Source organism: Peromyscus maniculatus, chromosome 8 (assembly GCF_049852395.1).
Source record: "Peromyscus maniculatus bairdii isolate BWxNUB_F1_BW_parent chromosome 8, HU_Pman_BW_mat_3.1, whole genome shotgun sequence".
NCBI lineage: Eukaryota > Metazoa > Chordata > Mammalia > Rodentia > Cricetidae > Peromyscus > Peromyscus maniculatus.
Genome location: NC_134859.1, coordinates 24,921,181 through 24,935,901, shown reverse-complemented (window position 1 = coordinate 24,935,901; position 14,721 = coordinate 24,921,181). Strand labels below are relative to the sequence as shown.

The window sequence follows — 14,721 nt, the reverse complement described above, 5'->3', positions numbered from 1 at the left end:
TGTCAAAGGACACAGAAGCCACCTAGACTGCTTTTCACTAGCCAAATTACACAATTTTTAAGCATGAAAGTAATGAGAATACTTTTTACCCACTGCATAAAACAGTAAATAAATTAAAAGTCTGGTTAGAACACAAGAGGTGTTTTAAAACTACTCTCCCACAAAACACCTAAAAATAAGTATTACAGTGAAGAAACCTAGCAAATACTCCCTTATTCGCTGACCAGCACTCATCATCAGCAATAGGGTGGAATTCTTAATTCATGACAGGAGACAGTATTGGGGACCGTTCCAGACAAGCCTCATTCTGAAGAATCAACAAAGTCCCTGTGATTTTCGAAAGCACAGAAGCTAAGGCAGGCAGAGGTGCACGCCCACAGTCATGGTAGCTGGGGGACCGAGGCCGAAAGATCCCCATGAGTTACAGGCCAGGCTGCCTAGCCAGCTTCTCTCGTGGAAAAATGGCAAAGCAGTAAAAGACAGGGAAAAATTGGGATCTTGTTTCAGACTGCAGTGAGCTCCAGAGCCAACTGCCGGGCTTTGGTACTTAAAGGATACTGCTGATCAGTTCAACACAGACGGCGTCAGGTCTGAGGACTAGACAGCAGTGCCACGTCCAGGCTGATTTTTTTAACTTGAATGACCGCATTGTTGAGAAAACATACTTCTGGGAATCAAAACAAAACAAACGACCACCACCAACAACAACGAAAAACTAGTAAAAGATTGAGGTGACAGCATCATGTCGATTTATTAAAAAATAGTACAAGATTTTTAAACTGTTAATACTTGTAAGCTTTCTACACATTAACCACAGCTCTTCTGTGTACTTTTGTCCTTCCTTAAACTTTCTCCAGCACTGTACTTCCCTGTATGGACTAGCATATTTAGACAAAGGGGCGCATAATTCTTACTCAGAAGTTTACTGAACATCATTCCTGCATCACACCAAAAAAAGGAAAAAAAAAAAATCCCTGAAGGCACTTTTTCATTTCATATGATTTAGAATCCAATGCTTTTGTAGTAAAAATACAATTAAATATGAAATTAGTAAAATGTAGCATATAAAACTTAACGCAGAACCAGAAAAGTTACCATCTAGCCACAGGACACCTATGTAAATCATCTCTCAATGGAATCTTTTAGAACCATACTGAAATACATTGTGCAATATGTTAACTGTAGACATCCGTATTTCATTCTTCATATCACCTGCTGCATTAAGTTGTCAGCACCTGCTGGGATCCACAAGATGGAACAAAACTAAGTCATTTCTCAAGGTTTGAGAAATCTGGTCCACCCTTTGTGTAGTTCCCTGAGATTTCTGCTCCACTGAAGTCAAAACCAGGATTCTGAAAGAAAGAAAATAATAATAAGTTGTTGAATTCACAATTGACACAAAAAAGAAAAGACACCGAACTTCACTGTAAGCACCTAAGGGGAAATGAAAGCTAAGACATGTCTTTCAGCGTTCAGATCAGTAAATATTGACAAGAGTGGTGTGGACGTGACAATACCAGTGGCTGCACAGTGAAACATGGATTTCAATTTGCTATCTGCATAAAAAGATTCCAAAAGCTTTTTTTTCAGGGGGACAGGAGGTATTACAGATACCTTGAACACAGGCCCAGGCCTCCTTCAAGCTAGGCAAGTACTCTACACGGAAGTATACCCATTTTAAATTTAATTTTTTTTCTTCTTCTGAAACATGGTATAGCTATGTTGCCCAGGCTGACCTTGAACTTGCAGTTCTCTAGCCTCATCCTCCTAAGCAGCTGGAATTAGGGTGAATGTCACCAAACACAGCTAATAGCCAGCAAGTTTTTGAAGCTTACCATAAGGCATGGAGAGTTCTAAGAGTTATATGTATATTAGCATACTGATGCATGTTATATATTATGAAGTACTTCTTCAAGCTTTAGACTTCTCTGGGAACATTTGTTTAATGGACATTTACTGAGCCCCTACTACTGGGAAAATACCATTAAACACATGCGGATTTCAAAGGTAAACAAATTAAAGACCTCTGTTCCAGAGGAGCTTACACTGTAGCAGGAAAACACAAACAGCAAACCATAAATAACAAACAGAGCTCAGCAAGCTTGACTTGTACAGAAACAGGCAGTGGTCACTTTACACTATGCAGACTACATGACTCCTGTCATAAACACTTGATTATAAGCAACTGCTGGGTTTGGGGATTTAGCTCAGTGGTAGAGTGCTTGCCTAGCAAGCGCAAGGCCCTGGGTTCGGTCCTCAGGTCCGGAAAAAAAAAAAAAAAAAGAAAAAAGAAAGAAAAAGAAACTGCTATACAGCACTATTCGTAATAGCCAGAACCTGGAAACATCCTAGATGCCCGTCAACTGAAGAATGGATTAAGAAAATGTGGTACATATACACAATGGAGTGCTACTCAGCAGAGGAAAACAATGACAGCATGAAATTTGCAGGCAAATGGATGGAACTAGAAAAATATCATCCTGAGTGAGGTAACCCAAACCCAGAAGGACAAACATGGTATGTACTCACTCATAAGTGGATACTAGATATAAAGCAAAGAACAATCAGACTGCAACCCATAGAACTAGGGAGGCTACATAGCAGGGGGGACCCTAGGATGACTGTGGCTTATAATAAGTTTTGGTTTTACCCAATCACTGGGCAAGCCTCAGTGAAACATTTCACTATTAGGATAAGAATTTGTACTGTATCAAACTAATAGGAAAAAAAATAGTTACTGTAGCTAGGTGGTGGCAGTCTACACTTTTAATCCCAGCAGTGGAGGCAGAGGCAGGCAGATCTCTATGAGTTCAAAGCCAGTGCTGTTCTACAGAGCAAGTTCTAGAACAGCCAGGGCTACACAGAGAAACACCACCTCAAAACAAAACAAAAAAACCAACCAACGAAACAACAAAAAAGTTACTGTGGCTGAAAAGATGGCTCAACGGTTAAAAGCACTGGCTGCTCTTGCAGAGGACCCAGGTTCAATTCCCAGCAACCACATGGTGTCTACAATGCCAGTTCCAGGGAATTTATCAGCCTCTTTTGGCCTCCTCAGGCACCAAGAAGACTCATGGTACACACACACACACACACACACACACACACACACACACACACACACACACACGGGCAAAACACTCATACATATATAAACTAAATAAATCTAAATTTTAAATATTTAAATGAATTTTTAAAGTATGCTTCTCCTGTTAACTTAGTGGCAGGGAGAGAAACCATCCTGAATATGTAAGCTGCTTAGACCAGGGCTGTTGAGGGTGTCAATTAAGGCAAGGGTCCTGGACAGATGAATAGAGTGATACAACTGAAGACATTTGAAAGTATTTGGTAACTTGCAAGTTTGGGGCAAAGGACAAGAAGCAACTTCTAGTAGATGAGAGGGATCTACCAGCAAGTGGAGTATCTAAAAGGGAACAAATAGGTTTGGAAAGCAATATGGCATACAATGATTTAGAAACAAAATGAACTCGATGTATCCCTCTCTGAAGAAAGAAGGACTTAGAAATACTGGTGTGTGCAGCTCTCAACGTGGACTCGGAGGACAAGGATGGCGAGGGTAGAGGACCAAAGGGAGAGCTCTTTGTAGTGGTCAGCCTTTTACTACACCGTTTCCCTCTACACACCTTGTATGCCATCATCCTAATAATTAAATCTGAACCCAATATATCACACCTGAAAGGGGATAAAGGCTTAGATTAAAAGAGAAAGAAAGGAAGGAAGGAAGGAAGGGCTATATATAACATATTACTAAGTGAACAAAGGTATGCCTCTGTAAAAACTTTACCTGCAGAGACATACAGCAGACTGAATTTCCCCAGGCTACATTTTGCCAACCCTTGGCTTAGTGTGTTAAAGCTTGTGCTATAAAAAAGGCAAACAGGAAGTACGGCAGCAGAAAGAGTTAGAGAGAAGATTATAGACTTAAATGGGATAGTTAAAATGTGATGAGCTGAAAGCTACAAGAGAATAAACATGCCAGTCAGAGTCAGCAGAGCCAGGCATGTTGGTACACACCTTCAATCCCAGTAGTGAGGCGGCAGACCTCTGTTCAAGGCCAGCCTGATGAATACATAAAGTTCCAGCCTAGCCAGACCTACACAGGTAGACAATGTCTCAAGAAAATGAAACAAAATTACAATGAGAGAGAGAGAGAGAGAGAGAGAGAGAGAGAGAGAGAGAGAGAAACAAAAAAAAAAAAACAAAACAAAGGAGGGGTGCGTGAGAAAGTAACCGACCAATTATCCATTAAGAAAAGGAAGAACTTGGAGAATTCTGAGAAGAAAAACGCACTGGTCTGACTTTTACTATTCAAAGACTTCTTTAATGGCTACTTTAAGATGACTACTTGGGTAAGAGTCTAGGAGGCTAGTTGGCAATTTCCTGAAGTAACCCAGACCAAGTACTAGCAGATCCAGCGGTGTGAAGTGGTAAAACTCTGAATGGAAGCAGAAGACAATGCTAATAAGATTCCTCGGAGTTGTCAGTAACCTGCCTGGTGGGCGGGAGGGCCTGTGTGATGCACCTATGTGTGTCTGCGTAGGACTAAAGTCGGTATCAGGTGTTTTCTTCAACGGCTTCCCAATTCTAGATAGTCTAGAGGGCCAGCTTGCCCCAGGGATCCTTTGTCTCTGCCTCACGAGTGTTGGATCAATGGCAGCCCCCACACCTGCCTACCTTTTGCATGGATTCTGGGGATCCTCCAGTAGGTCTCTGGTCCTCATGTTTGCATCTCAAGTGCCATATCCACTGGGCCATCTCCAAGTCCCCCACCCTCACTCCCGCACCCTTTTAATCTTAAACAACTAATTTGCATTAACTAATATGAAAAGTAGAATAAGTTTGGGAGGGAAATTAGTTTGTTCACTTTGGACACGGAGTCTGACAGATAGCTAAATGGAGATGTTCAATAAGTAACTGGAAATGCAGGTTGAAAGTTTACAGGCAAAGTCTAGGTTATAGACATATACTTGGAAATGAGCATGATATAGATAGAAATTATCCACTAAACTTTTAAAAGTCCAGTGGTTAAGTAATTAGAAGTTCAGTAGTTAAGTAATTCCTCTCCCAAAATCTATCTTGGAACATTTAAGCAGTTTCAGAGATGTATATACACGTTTGTTTAAAACAGAAAAACAAAGATACAGTATCAAAGGGAAAGAGATAGTTTTATACATGCAAATGAGAGAAATAAAGCAGTTAGAGGGGATGAGTTTTAGCAGTATGTACAATTGGGGGAAGAGGTCAAAGTTACACTACTAAAGAAAAAAGCACCATGAAAACAAGCAAGGTAGGAACCCCCACCTTTGTTACAACGCAGGGATCTCTCATCTTTTTATACTATGTATACTACAGTGGTCCAGTTATTTAGATTTATTATTCATGAATTACTGATGTGCATTCAGCAATCTTAAGTCTCACAGCAATGAATATATTTGTGAAATTTAAACCCCACACACTAGGCTGTTTTCTTACCATTCACTTTAAACTTCACCCAGGAGGTTTTTTTTAAGTACTCTGTATACTACGTTATGAATGAAAACCTGTCATTTTGGATCATGTAACTGTACGTACTCACACCTGCATCTGACTTACTTCTTTCTGGAACCGCTCTAATGTAAGTTTTCTCTGCATTTGGTCTTGCACCCAAGGATCAGCTGCATATTCAGATTCTAGAAGAGAAGTCCAACAGTTTGCAGCGTCTCTCTTGGTCTTTGTCAGGACAATGCGGACCATTTTTCTATCCTCTTAAGATAAAAATGAGAAACAAGTTACAGAGTCATTACAGAAAGAGTTAATACTTGTATTTTCTAAAGACTGTTAGGTAATTCTGATACACAGTTGTTACCAACACTTTTCTCCATCTTTCACAGCTACAAGGACAAGAAGATTTAAAAAAAGAAAAAACGTTATCACAATCTAAATTTTTTAAATGACTTTTTTTTAATTTTATGAGCATTGGTTTTTGCCTGCAGTTATGTCTGTATGAGGGTATCAAATCACTTTGAGTTGGATAACAGACAGTTGTGAGCTGTCATGTAGGTGCTGGGAATTGAACCCGGGGCCTCTGGAAGTAGAGCCAGTGCTCTTAACCACGGAGCCATCTCTCCAGCCCCCACAATCTACTTTTGAAAAGTTAATGAATCATAATAGATTATTCTTACCCAAAGTCCATGTTCCTTCATCGGCGATTGTAGAATCAAACAATTTTCCCTGGAAAATAAATATAAGGTACTAAAGATACAACATTAAATTTTATACATTCTTACAATGAAGATTTAGCTCATTTCAAGCTAAGCCACATCTTGGACTAGTTCAGCTTAATTATAGGTACTCAACCTTGAACTTCCTCCCATTGAATGAAAGGGACTCCAGTTTACAAAATTTGACATATTTAGCATGCAAAAGAACACAGGACCCTCTAAACCAAACGGATGAAGACATATTATTCATTGCTAATAGAATACATGTGAAATTAATATATAAAATGTTTTACGAATCAAAATGAACTCCTGCTGAAACTAGAAGAAATGTTCTATTTTTGTTTTCCTTGAGGCAGGGTCTCTATGTCAGTGGTTCTCAACCTATGGGTTGTGACCCCCATCGGATATTTACATTATGATTCATAACAGTAGCAAAAACAAAAAACAAAACCCTATTATTTATGAAGTGGCAACAAAAACAATTTTATACTGGGGGTTATCCCAACATGAGGAACTGTATTAAAGGGTTGCAGCCTTGGGGAAGTTCAAGAGCCACTGTTCTATGCAGTCCTGGAGCTCGCTATGTAGACCTGACTGGCCTCAAACTCGGAGAAATCCACCTGCCTCTGAATCTCAAATGCTGAGATTAAAGGTGTGTGTGCCCCAATGCCTGTCTGGAAAATGCTATCCTTTAAAGTGAATGCTATTAAAAGCCAGTTCAATCTCTTTTGAGAAGCTATTACTAGAAAATGCCAGTTTCTTAAGGAGATTTAATCACATATTGCAGATTTGATGTCGAATTAGCTGTGACTAATTTTTCAACTTTTTCTGTCAAGATTACAAACATAGCACGTCTCCCTTCACCACTACACTATATGGCCAGCCAACAGGCTAGGCATCTAATCAAGGGGCAAAATATAATCTCAAATTGCTATGTGAAAATTCTTTTTTTTTTCCCCAGAGGCAGAGTTTCTCCGTGAAACAGGCCTTGGCTATCCTGGAACTTGCTCTGTAGAAGAGACTGGCCTCCAACTCACAAAAATCTGCCTGCCTCAGCCTCTCAGAGTGTTGGGATTAAAGGCGTAGCCAGATTCAAAAATATATTGATGAACCAAATAGAAGAGGCACTATTTTCTTCACACACCTCTTCATTATTTTTTGCCTACACATCACGAAGAGTTTAGAAACCTTTTGTCTACACTCTCCGGGACTTAGGTCAGTCAGTACCTAGAAGATGCATATTTGTTCTTTTTATCTAGTCAGCCTCCTGTCAGCAGAGGAACCCCAGAGGATTTAGAAGTAGCACAAATCTATTTTAGACACAAAGATGGACACCAAATCTTTACATTATCGCCCACGCAAGGTCTGCCCTGGGAGTGGGTGCTGCGATTAGTCCCCCCACCCTGCCCCCGCTCTCGCCACATCAGTTTACTGCTTTCTTTCTGCCAGCCAGAAACTGACCTTTCCACCCAGCAGTCATCCCTCTGAAACCGTGAATTTTAGGACTCGGGGTGCGGGGAGGCCAGAAGAAGGAACTCGGGACAAGCCCTGGCTTGCTACCTTGAGGATCTCACGGCCACCCACGGCCAGAGCCACGTGCCGGCTCTGCAGGCGGCACTGGATGTCCTGCGCGCGAGTGCCCGGGGGCACCTGGACTTCAATGAACACCTCCTCCAGGGTCTGGTACCACTGGCCCCACGGCGTGACGCACGGAACCACCCCACTACGCTCCTCAAACGGGGCAGACATCCTCCGGACGCCACGCAGGGACAGGGACAACGCTCCGAGAGAGCACTGCACACACGGGATGCGACTCAGGAGGCTGCCCTCCGCGCCTTGGGGTCACTGCACATGCGCAAGAGCCCAAGCCGGCGTGTCCGAGCGTGCAAATTTTTCCCTCTCAGGGCCCATTTAGCACACTCGCGAGACCTGGTGTGGACGAACCGAAGCCCAGAGAGGTTGGCATCCCAAGAACGATGACAACGGAACAAAGGAGACCGGCGCTCGCGAACTATTAACCTGTCTGACGCCAGAATACGGACGCGCCTACCGGCACCGGCAAAGTGCGCTTGCGCGAACCGTGAGGAAACTGGAGCAACACCAAACGTGATTGGATAGAGCAGCGGCGGCGGCGAACAGAAACAGTCTCTCATTGGCTACCAGCTTACAGTCTTCCCAATTGGACGCGGTACAAATCTAGTGCGCATGCTCCTCGGCCTATTTAGGATTGGTCAGTTCGGTTTAGGTTTTTCGGGTTGGCTGACGCGGGGAGGATTTGAATTCAGCGAGCAGACAGTTGCAGAGGCGTTCGGTGGCCGTCGTGGATCCAGCTGTCAGGATGTCTTTTCCTAAGGCGCCCCTGAAAAGATTCAATGACCCCTCGGGTGCGTACGGGTGCAGGAGCAGGGTGGGAAGGGGACGCGCCCTCGACCCCTCCTCCCTCAGTCGACCCGGAGCCAGATTAAGGGCTGGGATGGTATTTGTTTTTCTCAAAATACATGCAGTAAACACTCAGCAAGTGCGGTCTAGGATGGTAGGGACGTGTCTCCGAGTGAAATAGGGTCCTCCCCCGACACGGCGAGCCTTCAAGCCGGAAATTATACCAATAAGCCATCAACGCCGTAGTGAAACTAAAATTGGTTCAAGGGGTTTAGAATTGGCAGGCATTACGTTCCTTTAAAAAAAAAAAAGTTACTTTCGTTTGAATTTTCTTTAATTTTTTTTGACGATGCATTCAGGCATAGAAGCATGGAGCTTGAGAAATCAGTTAAGTAATAACAGCTGCTCCAAATTTTTTTTTCCACTCTCGAAACAATCCTGAAGTAATAGTCAGAGTTTTAGTGATTAAACACTGGAACTTGGTGTGTCAATGGCACAGTAAATTGAGTGTAGATGGTGGTAGTGTCCAAAAAGTTAGGGTAAAGGAATTTTTAATGTTTTCATCATTAATAAATAGATGCTTCCAGGTCTAGTGGCCTGAGCTACATAGAAAGATTGTCAGTGACTCACCCCTCCCAACACATAAAGTTTTAGGTAAAAGAAGAGAAAAAATGAGACTGAAATCTGCTCAGTGTTATAAAACTAAACTGACAAAACTGGGATGTGAACCCAGGCTTTCATTGATACATCCTGTGCTCTTAACCACAATAACTAGAGAGCCTTGGGTATGATTTGACAGGTGCTAACGGTACAACTGTACTGTCCTAAGGTCTGGAACTTATTCCCTTAAGCAGCCAGATGAGCAAAGTACTAAAGCTGTACTCTTTACAAATAAGAAATTTGAGGGAGTTTCTGACTATATTGAAAAGCCAGTGAGTCAGTGATAGAGCCCACCATCAAAGGCCATATCCACTATAACATACTATAATAGTCAGTACTACATCTCTGATTTCTGTCAACCCCACTCTATTTACAAGGTCAAGTGAGTGGTCAGATTAATCCAGCTCATGGGCCACACCATTTCCAAGATACTCAAACAATTTAGGTTCTAAAGATCAGAGCAGATTTTTTTTTTTTTTTTTTTTTTTTTTTTTTTTGTCCTTCGAGACAGAGTTTCTCTGTGTAGTTTGGGAGCCTGACCCAAAGTTCAGGGTTTATCTCAAGTCCTTATTCAAGGAGTCTTTGAGACTGGATCATCTCAGCTAGTCATCTCAAAATTGCTCTGAGCACCTTGTAGTTCAAAGCTGATCTGTGGATGATGTTTGTCAGCTTAATGATATTATTATTGTCCACGTGGAATTGTTGTTGTTGTGGGTGTGGTGGCACACACAGGGCTCTGTAGACCCCTAGCTGTCCTTGAACTCACAGAGATCCACCTGGCTCTGCCTCCTGAGTGCTGGGATTAAAGTCATGTGCCACTGCCGCCCAGTGATTTGTTTGTTTTTGTTTTGAGATAGAGTTTCATGTATCCCAGGCTAGCCTTGAACTCCTGCTGCTGTCTCCCATCTGTTCTGAAACTTACAAACCCACACCACCACATATGGCTCAGCTGCTGTTTGGTTTTAAGGAGTAGTAGTTCAGCCTTTACAGTTTCAAGAATAACATTTACCCAATATTTAATAGTTGTGAGTCAGTGGTAGTTTCTTTTAACTCAGTAATCTTCAAAACCAGAAGGTTTTTTTGTTTCATTTTGTTTTTTCCACCTCAAGAAAAATCATCCTGGGGAAAAGGAGGGAATCTAATGTTTTTATTCAGTGTGTTCTCTGTATGTGCACAAAGTACCTGGCACAGTATTTTCTGTAGCTTGTCAGATAGAGCTGGATATGAATCATCCATCACCTGGCTGATTACAAAAGCCGAGTCCATTCCCACACCCCAAACCAGTATGTTTTACATACCGCTCAACACAACCATGAGCTAAATACTAGAGCAGTAGACGTGCTGGCTCTCCCTGATTGCAAGCAGTTTTGTCTGATGTGGAGATGGAGCAAATAAGTCCTCAGGAAAGCATGGAAGTTCGTTGGAGGAAAGATAGAAGAGGCTGTGAGGATTTTCTAGCCTAATTTGGGACTCTGCAAAAGCTAGAAGCAATATCCAGATTGACATCTGGAAGGTAAAGGAGGATGGGCTGAACAAAATTGACAGTGGACAATGAATTCTAAATGGCTAACTAGAAAATACAGAAGTTTGGAAGCTTGAAGGCATTACTGTAATAAAAACCCCATACAGAAACCCATTACTTCATTAGCTGATTTGATTGTTTTAAGTCAGAAGATACCAACATGGGTAAGAAATACATGAAAAATAATAATAATCAAACCAGCAATTGGAGCCACTTTGTGATTAATAAATAACAGGGTTTACAAATGAATTGTACCTATAACAGCAGAGAAGGTTAACTTTGTGGAAATCCTCTGTTGTCTCTGTGACTTTTCTAGTAATGGTCTCATAGTCCTAATTCAGAACACACATTCAGAATTTTAAATAGAATAGTAAATAAAAACTTCTAAAATAATCGAGACACATAAGAGGTCTGCATTATAAGAAAAGTTGATAGAATAATAGATACTTAGTATGAAGAAGAAAAAAATCCATGATAATGAAATAGACATCTCTAAATACTTGAAGTCCATAATAGATAAAAAGTGATTATTTGGTGAGATTCTAGAGAGTTAGTGAAAACGTGTATATTAATTACAAGCAGGTACATTTCTAAGAGTAAATATCTACTGCTGTAATAAGCCTGCTTGGGGCTTTACAGATTTTTGTGTCTTAAGAGATTCAGACACATGTGGGACCAAAATAAACATAGACACCAAAGAGATGAAATGGACCTGCTTCAAAGTCCCTTCCATTACAGTTGTCCACATTAGCTGCAGCTGTGTTGTAACATGGCGCATTTTCAGTGCTCAAGGCTAGATCTGCATGCATAAGGAAGCCATGAACTCTGTTTCTTTAAAGCTCGTAGTTTCTTGTATTTATAAAATTATGAGCCGGGCGGTGGTGGCGCACGCCTTTAATCCCAGCACTCGGGAGGCAGAGCCAGGTGGATCTCTGTGAGTTCGAGGCCAGCCTGGACTACCAAGTGAGTCCCAGGAAAGGCGCAAAGCTACACAGAGAAACCCTGTCTCGAAAAACCAAAAAAAAAAAAAAAAAAAAAAAAAAAAATGAAGTCCGAAATTATATTTCCTCTGATGCTTTCCTTGTGGCTGACATGAAATGGGAGAGACTGTCTTGTGTAGCTTGGCTCTACTGCACTGACAAGCTCTTATTGACACTACAGTTTTCCACTCCGCATACAGAAAACAGGGCTCTTCTCCTTTGCTCTCTGCTTCTGAGAGATGCCTCTGTGGAAAAGCTTTTGATTTGGCATGCAGCCAGTGGAGGGGGCGGGGTTAAAAAACTCTTCAAGCGCCGGGCGGTGGTGGCACATGCCTTTAATCCCAGCACTCGGGAGGCAGAGACAGGCGGATCTCTGTGAGTTCGAGGCCAGCCTGGGCTACCAAGTGAGTTCCAGGAAAGGCGCAAAGCTACACAGAGAAACCCTGTCTCGGGAAAAAAAAAAAAAAAAAAAAAAAAAACTCTTCAAGCATGTTGAGTCCTAGTACCATAGGCTACCACCTGGCCCATACTTTCAGAGAGGACAAAGAGCTAGGTAAAGGAAGGTACACTGAAGCGAGCCATCATGCCACATGCGATCTAAGCACCCTGGAAGCTAAATTGAGAGACTGATGGATTCAAAATGAGCCTAGAGTATAGTGAGTTCTGGGTGAGCCTGACTTAAATAGTGGAACACTGGAGAGATCAAGACCAGGGAAGAAAGACTATTAAGCAAAAACATCATAGTATATTGGTATATCTTAGGAAATACAAGTTTTCTGAAACCATTTATATTAATTCATCAACAGACTGAAAACATCAACTGACTGAAAACAACTCAGCTAGATAATGCGTGTATGTGTGGGGAGCAGAGTGGGAAGGGTTTATTTGGTTTCCAGGTTACAGTCTATCCTTGGCAAACCAAGGCAGGAAGTGAAGCACAGGGGGATGACTTCTGCTTATTGGCTTGCTTTCATGGCATGCTTTGTTAACCCAGGACCACTTACCTAGGGGTAGAATATCACAGGAACTTCTGATGAAGTCAGTTCCTCGATTGAGATCGCCTCTTCCTGTGTGTTTAACATAAGATCATAGATACTTATAGGTATTGCTAACATGCTAATAGTAGTAATCAAATAATAACTTTAAATGATACATTGCTATTTTTTGTTTTCTGTAGGTTGTGCTCCATCTCCAGGTGCTTATGATGTTAAAACTTCAGAAGTATCTAAAGGACCAGTGTCTTTTCAGAAATCACAAAGATTTAAAAACCAAAGAGGTAATGGGTCCTTAAACAAACAGTGGTTATACAGCCTTATAACCTAATGTAAGCAATACTATTGAAATTTTAAAATGCTTTTGCACTTCTAGAGTTTCATGATCAGAAGTGTATTTAAATATCATTATTTGGTATATTTATTAAAGAATCAAGTACAGAATGATATTTTTTATAGTTACACAGTATGTAACAAGAGAAATTATGCAAGATCTTTGCAGATAGGTAGTTTCCCTTTTGATAATTGGTTTTCTTTTCTGTCAAAATATTGGGACTGCCAATAAGGAGTTGGAGAGCTAGCTAAGTGATTAAAAAGCACATACTGCTCTTGCAGAGGACCTCAGTTGGGTTACAAGCACTCAAGTACATATAGCCCCACACAGACATGAACAAATTTATTTTAAAAAAAAATAAAACTTTTTTATATGGTTTATATTTTCATCTAAAAATGAAAAAAGGTTTATTTAAAAAAAAAAAGAATATCAAGAAGGTTTTAGGTCTATAACAAATAATTGTGCAAGTAACTATTTGAAATATACAACCCAAAGGAAAGCTTATCTTGCTTCAATTACTGTCTTCAGTAAGAAGTTTGGAAATTTTATTGTATATGGTTAAAACATGCAAACATCAACCATGGTCATATTAATTTATTTTTTCCAGAATCTCAACAAAATCTTAATGTTGACAAAGATACTACCTTGCTTGCTTCATCTAAAAAGGCAAAGACTTTGGTGTCAAAGGTGAGAAACAGTTATAAGATAATTGGTATATTAATTATGTCATTGACTACATACCTGCAAGATACTGTATTTGATTAAAATGGCTAAGTGTATAAATTAAATTTATATGTAAGTTGGTGCTAGAGAGTTAGCTCAATAAGAACACTTACTGTTCTTCAGAGGACCTGAGTTCAGGTCCCTGCCCCTGGAATTGGAGTTACAGGGGATCTGATAACTTCGTAGGCCTCCGAGGGCGCTCATAGTCACAAGGTATACACACATATAGACATATACATAAATAAGAGTAAATCTTTTTTTTTTTTTTAATCTATTTGTAATGTAAGTATCATTAGAACTCTAGCAGGTTTTACATTCTGCCTAATTTATTAGTAAGTCTCTTTGAATGGGCTCTTAGTTTATAATTACAAAGCCATTTCCTTATAGAGATAAATCTGATAATTACCTTGTAAGCCTTTACAAATGTGTCATGCTTTGATTTGTTAGTATCATCTGAGTTGCTTTATTCTATTTACTTGTTTGTTTGCTTGTCTTCTTTTTTTGTGGAGAAGGATATGTATTGCTGAAGAAAAGAGAAAAATAAAAATTTCGATGACCAAAAGGAGGTTGTTACTCAAATTGCTGAACAGTAAATTAAATTCTTCCTAATAGAGCTGGCTATATAACGTGTGCCTTTGATGCTGGCACTTGAGTAGCAGAGTCAGGAGAATTAGGAGTTTAAGACTTCAGGCCCAACCTTGGCTACACAGAGAGCTCAAAGCTAGCCTGGGTTACATGATACCCTGTCTTGGAAAGTTTAAAAACAAAAACAAAAAACCTAAATAAACTCGTAAGAACTTTATAATATTGTTTAAGCAAGACCCTACTGTTTTTCATTAGTTCCTAAGAATGTCACTTTGTTTAGGAGTTGTGCAGATTAACAGATATTATTATGTGACTGATACATTTG

General features: G+C 40.6%; 2 protein-coding genes across 6 annotated transcripts in view; one reads left to right on the top strand and one right to left on the bottom strand.

Moving 5' to 3' along the window:
* Positions 1–726: 726 nt before the first annotated feature.
* Positions 727–7,970, bottom strand: Nudcd2 (NudC domain containing 2). The gene is made up of 4 exons (XM_006971625.4): positions 7,782–7,970; positions 6,183–6,231; positions 5,614–5,765; positions 727–1,352 (listed from the first exon to the last, which is right to left on the bottom strand). Exons 1-4 carry the CDS (start codon positions 7,968–7,970, stop codon positions 1,269–1,271), a joined length of 474 nt encoding a protein of 157 aa, XP_006971687.1. The 3' UTR covers positions 727–1,268.
* A 263-nt stretch (positions 7,971–8,233) lies between these two features.
* Positions 8,234–14,721, top strand: part of Hmmr (hyaluronan mediated motility receptor) — a 32,622-nt gene continuing 26,134 nt past the window's right edge. For 2 of the 5 annotated variants that reach the window (XR_013053220.1, XM_006971626.4), the window contains exons 1-3: positions 8,243–8,605; positions 12,940–13,038; positions 13,696–13,775. Coding sequence is in view for 2 of the 5 variants with exons in the window: in XM_006971626.4 (XP_006971688.1) it covers positions 8,560–8,605; positions 12,940–13,038; positions 13,696–13,775 (225 nt within the window). In the remaining 3 variants the exon portion in view is untranslated. Of the gene's footprint in view, positions 8,606–12,939; positions 13,039–13,695; positions 13,776–14,721 lie in introns of all 5 variants that reach the window. The other 3 variants (XR_013053221.1, XM_076578178.1, XR_013053219.1) reach the window with 2 other exon arrangements.

Bases quoted from the DNA above. Each gene is read 5' to 3' on its own strand.
- Nudcd2 (XM_006971625.4), bottom strand. From the start codon at position 7,970: ATGTCTGCCCCGTTTGAGGAGCGTAGTGGGGTGGTTCCGTGCGTCACG. The intron at 6,232-7,781 runs GTAGCAAGCCAG...TTTATTTTCCAG, and splicing joins GTGGCCGTGAGATCCTCAAG to GGAAAATTGTTTGATTCTAC. The intron at 1,353-5,613 runs GTAAGTCAGATG...TCTTTCTTTCAG, and splicing joins TAGAGCGGTTCCAGAAAGAA to AATCCTGGTTTTGACTTCAG.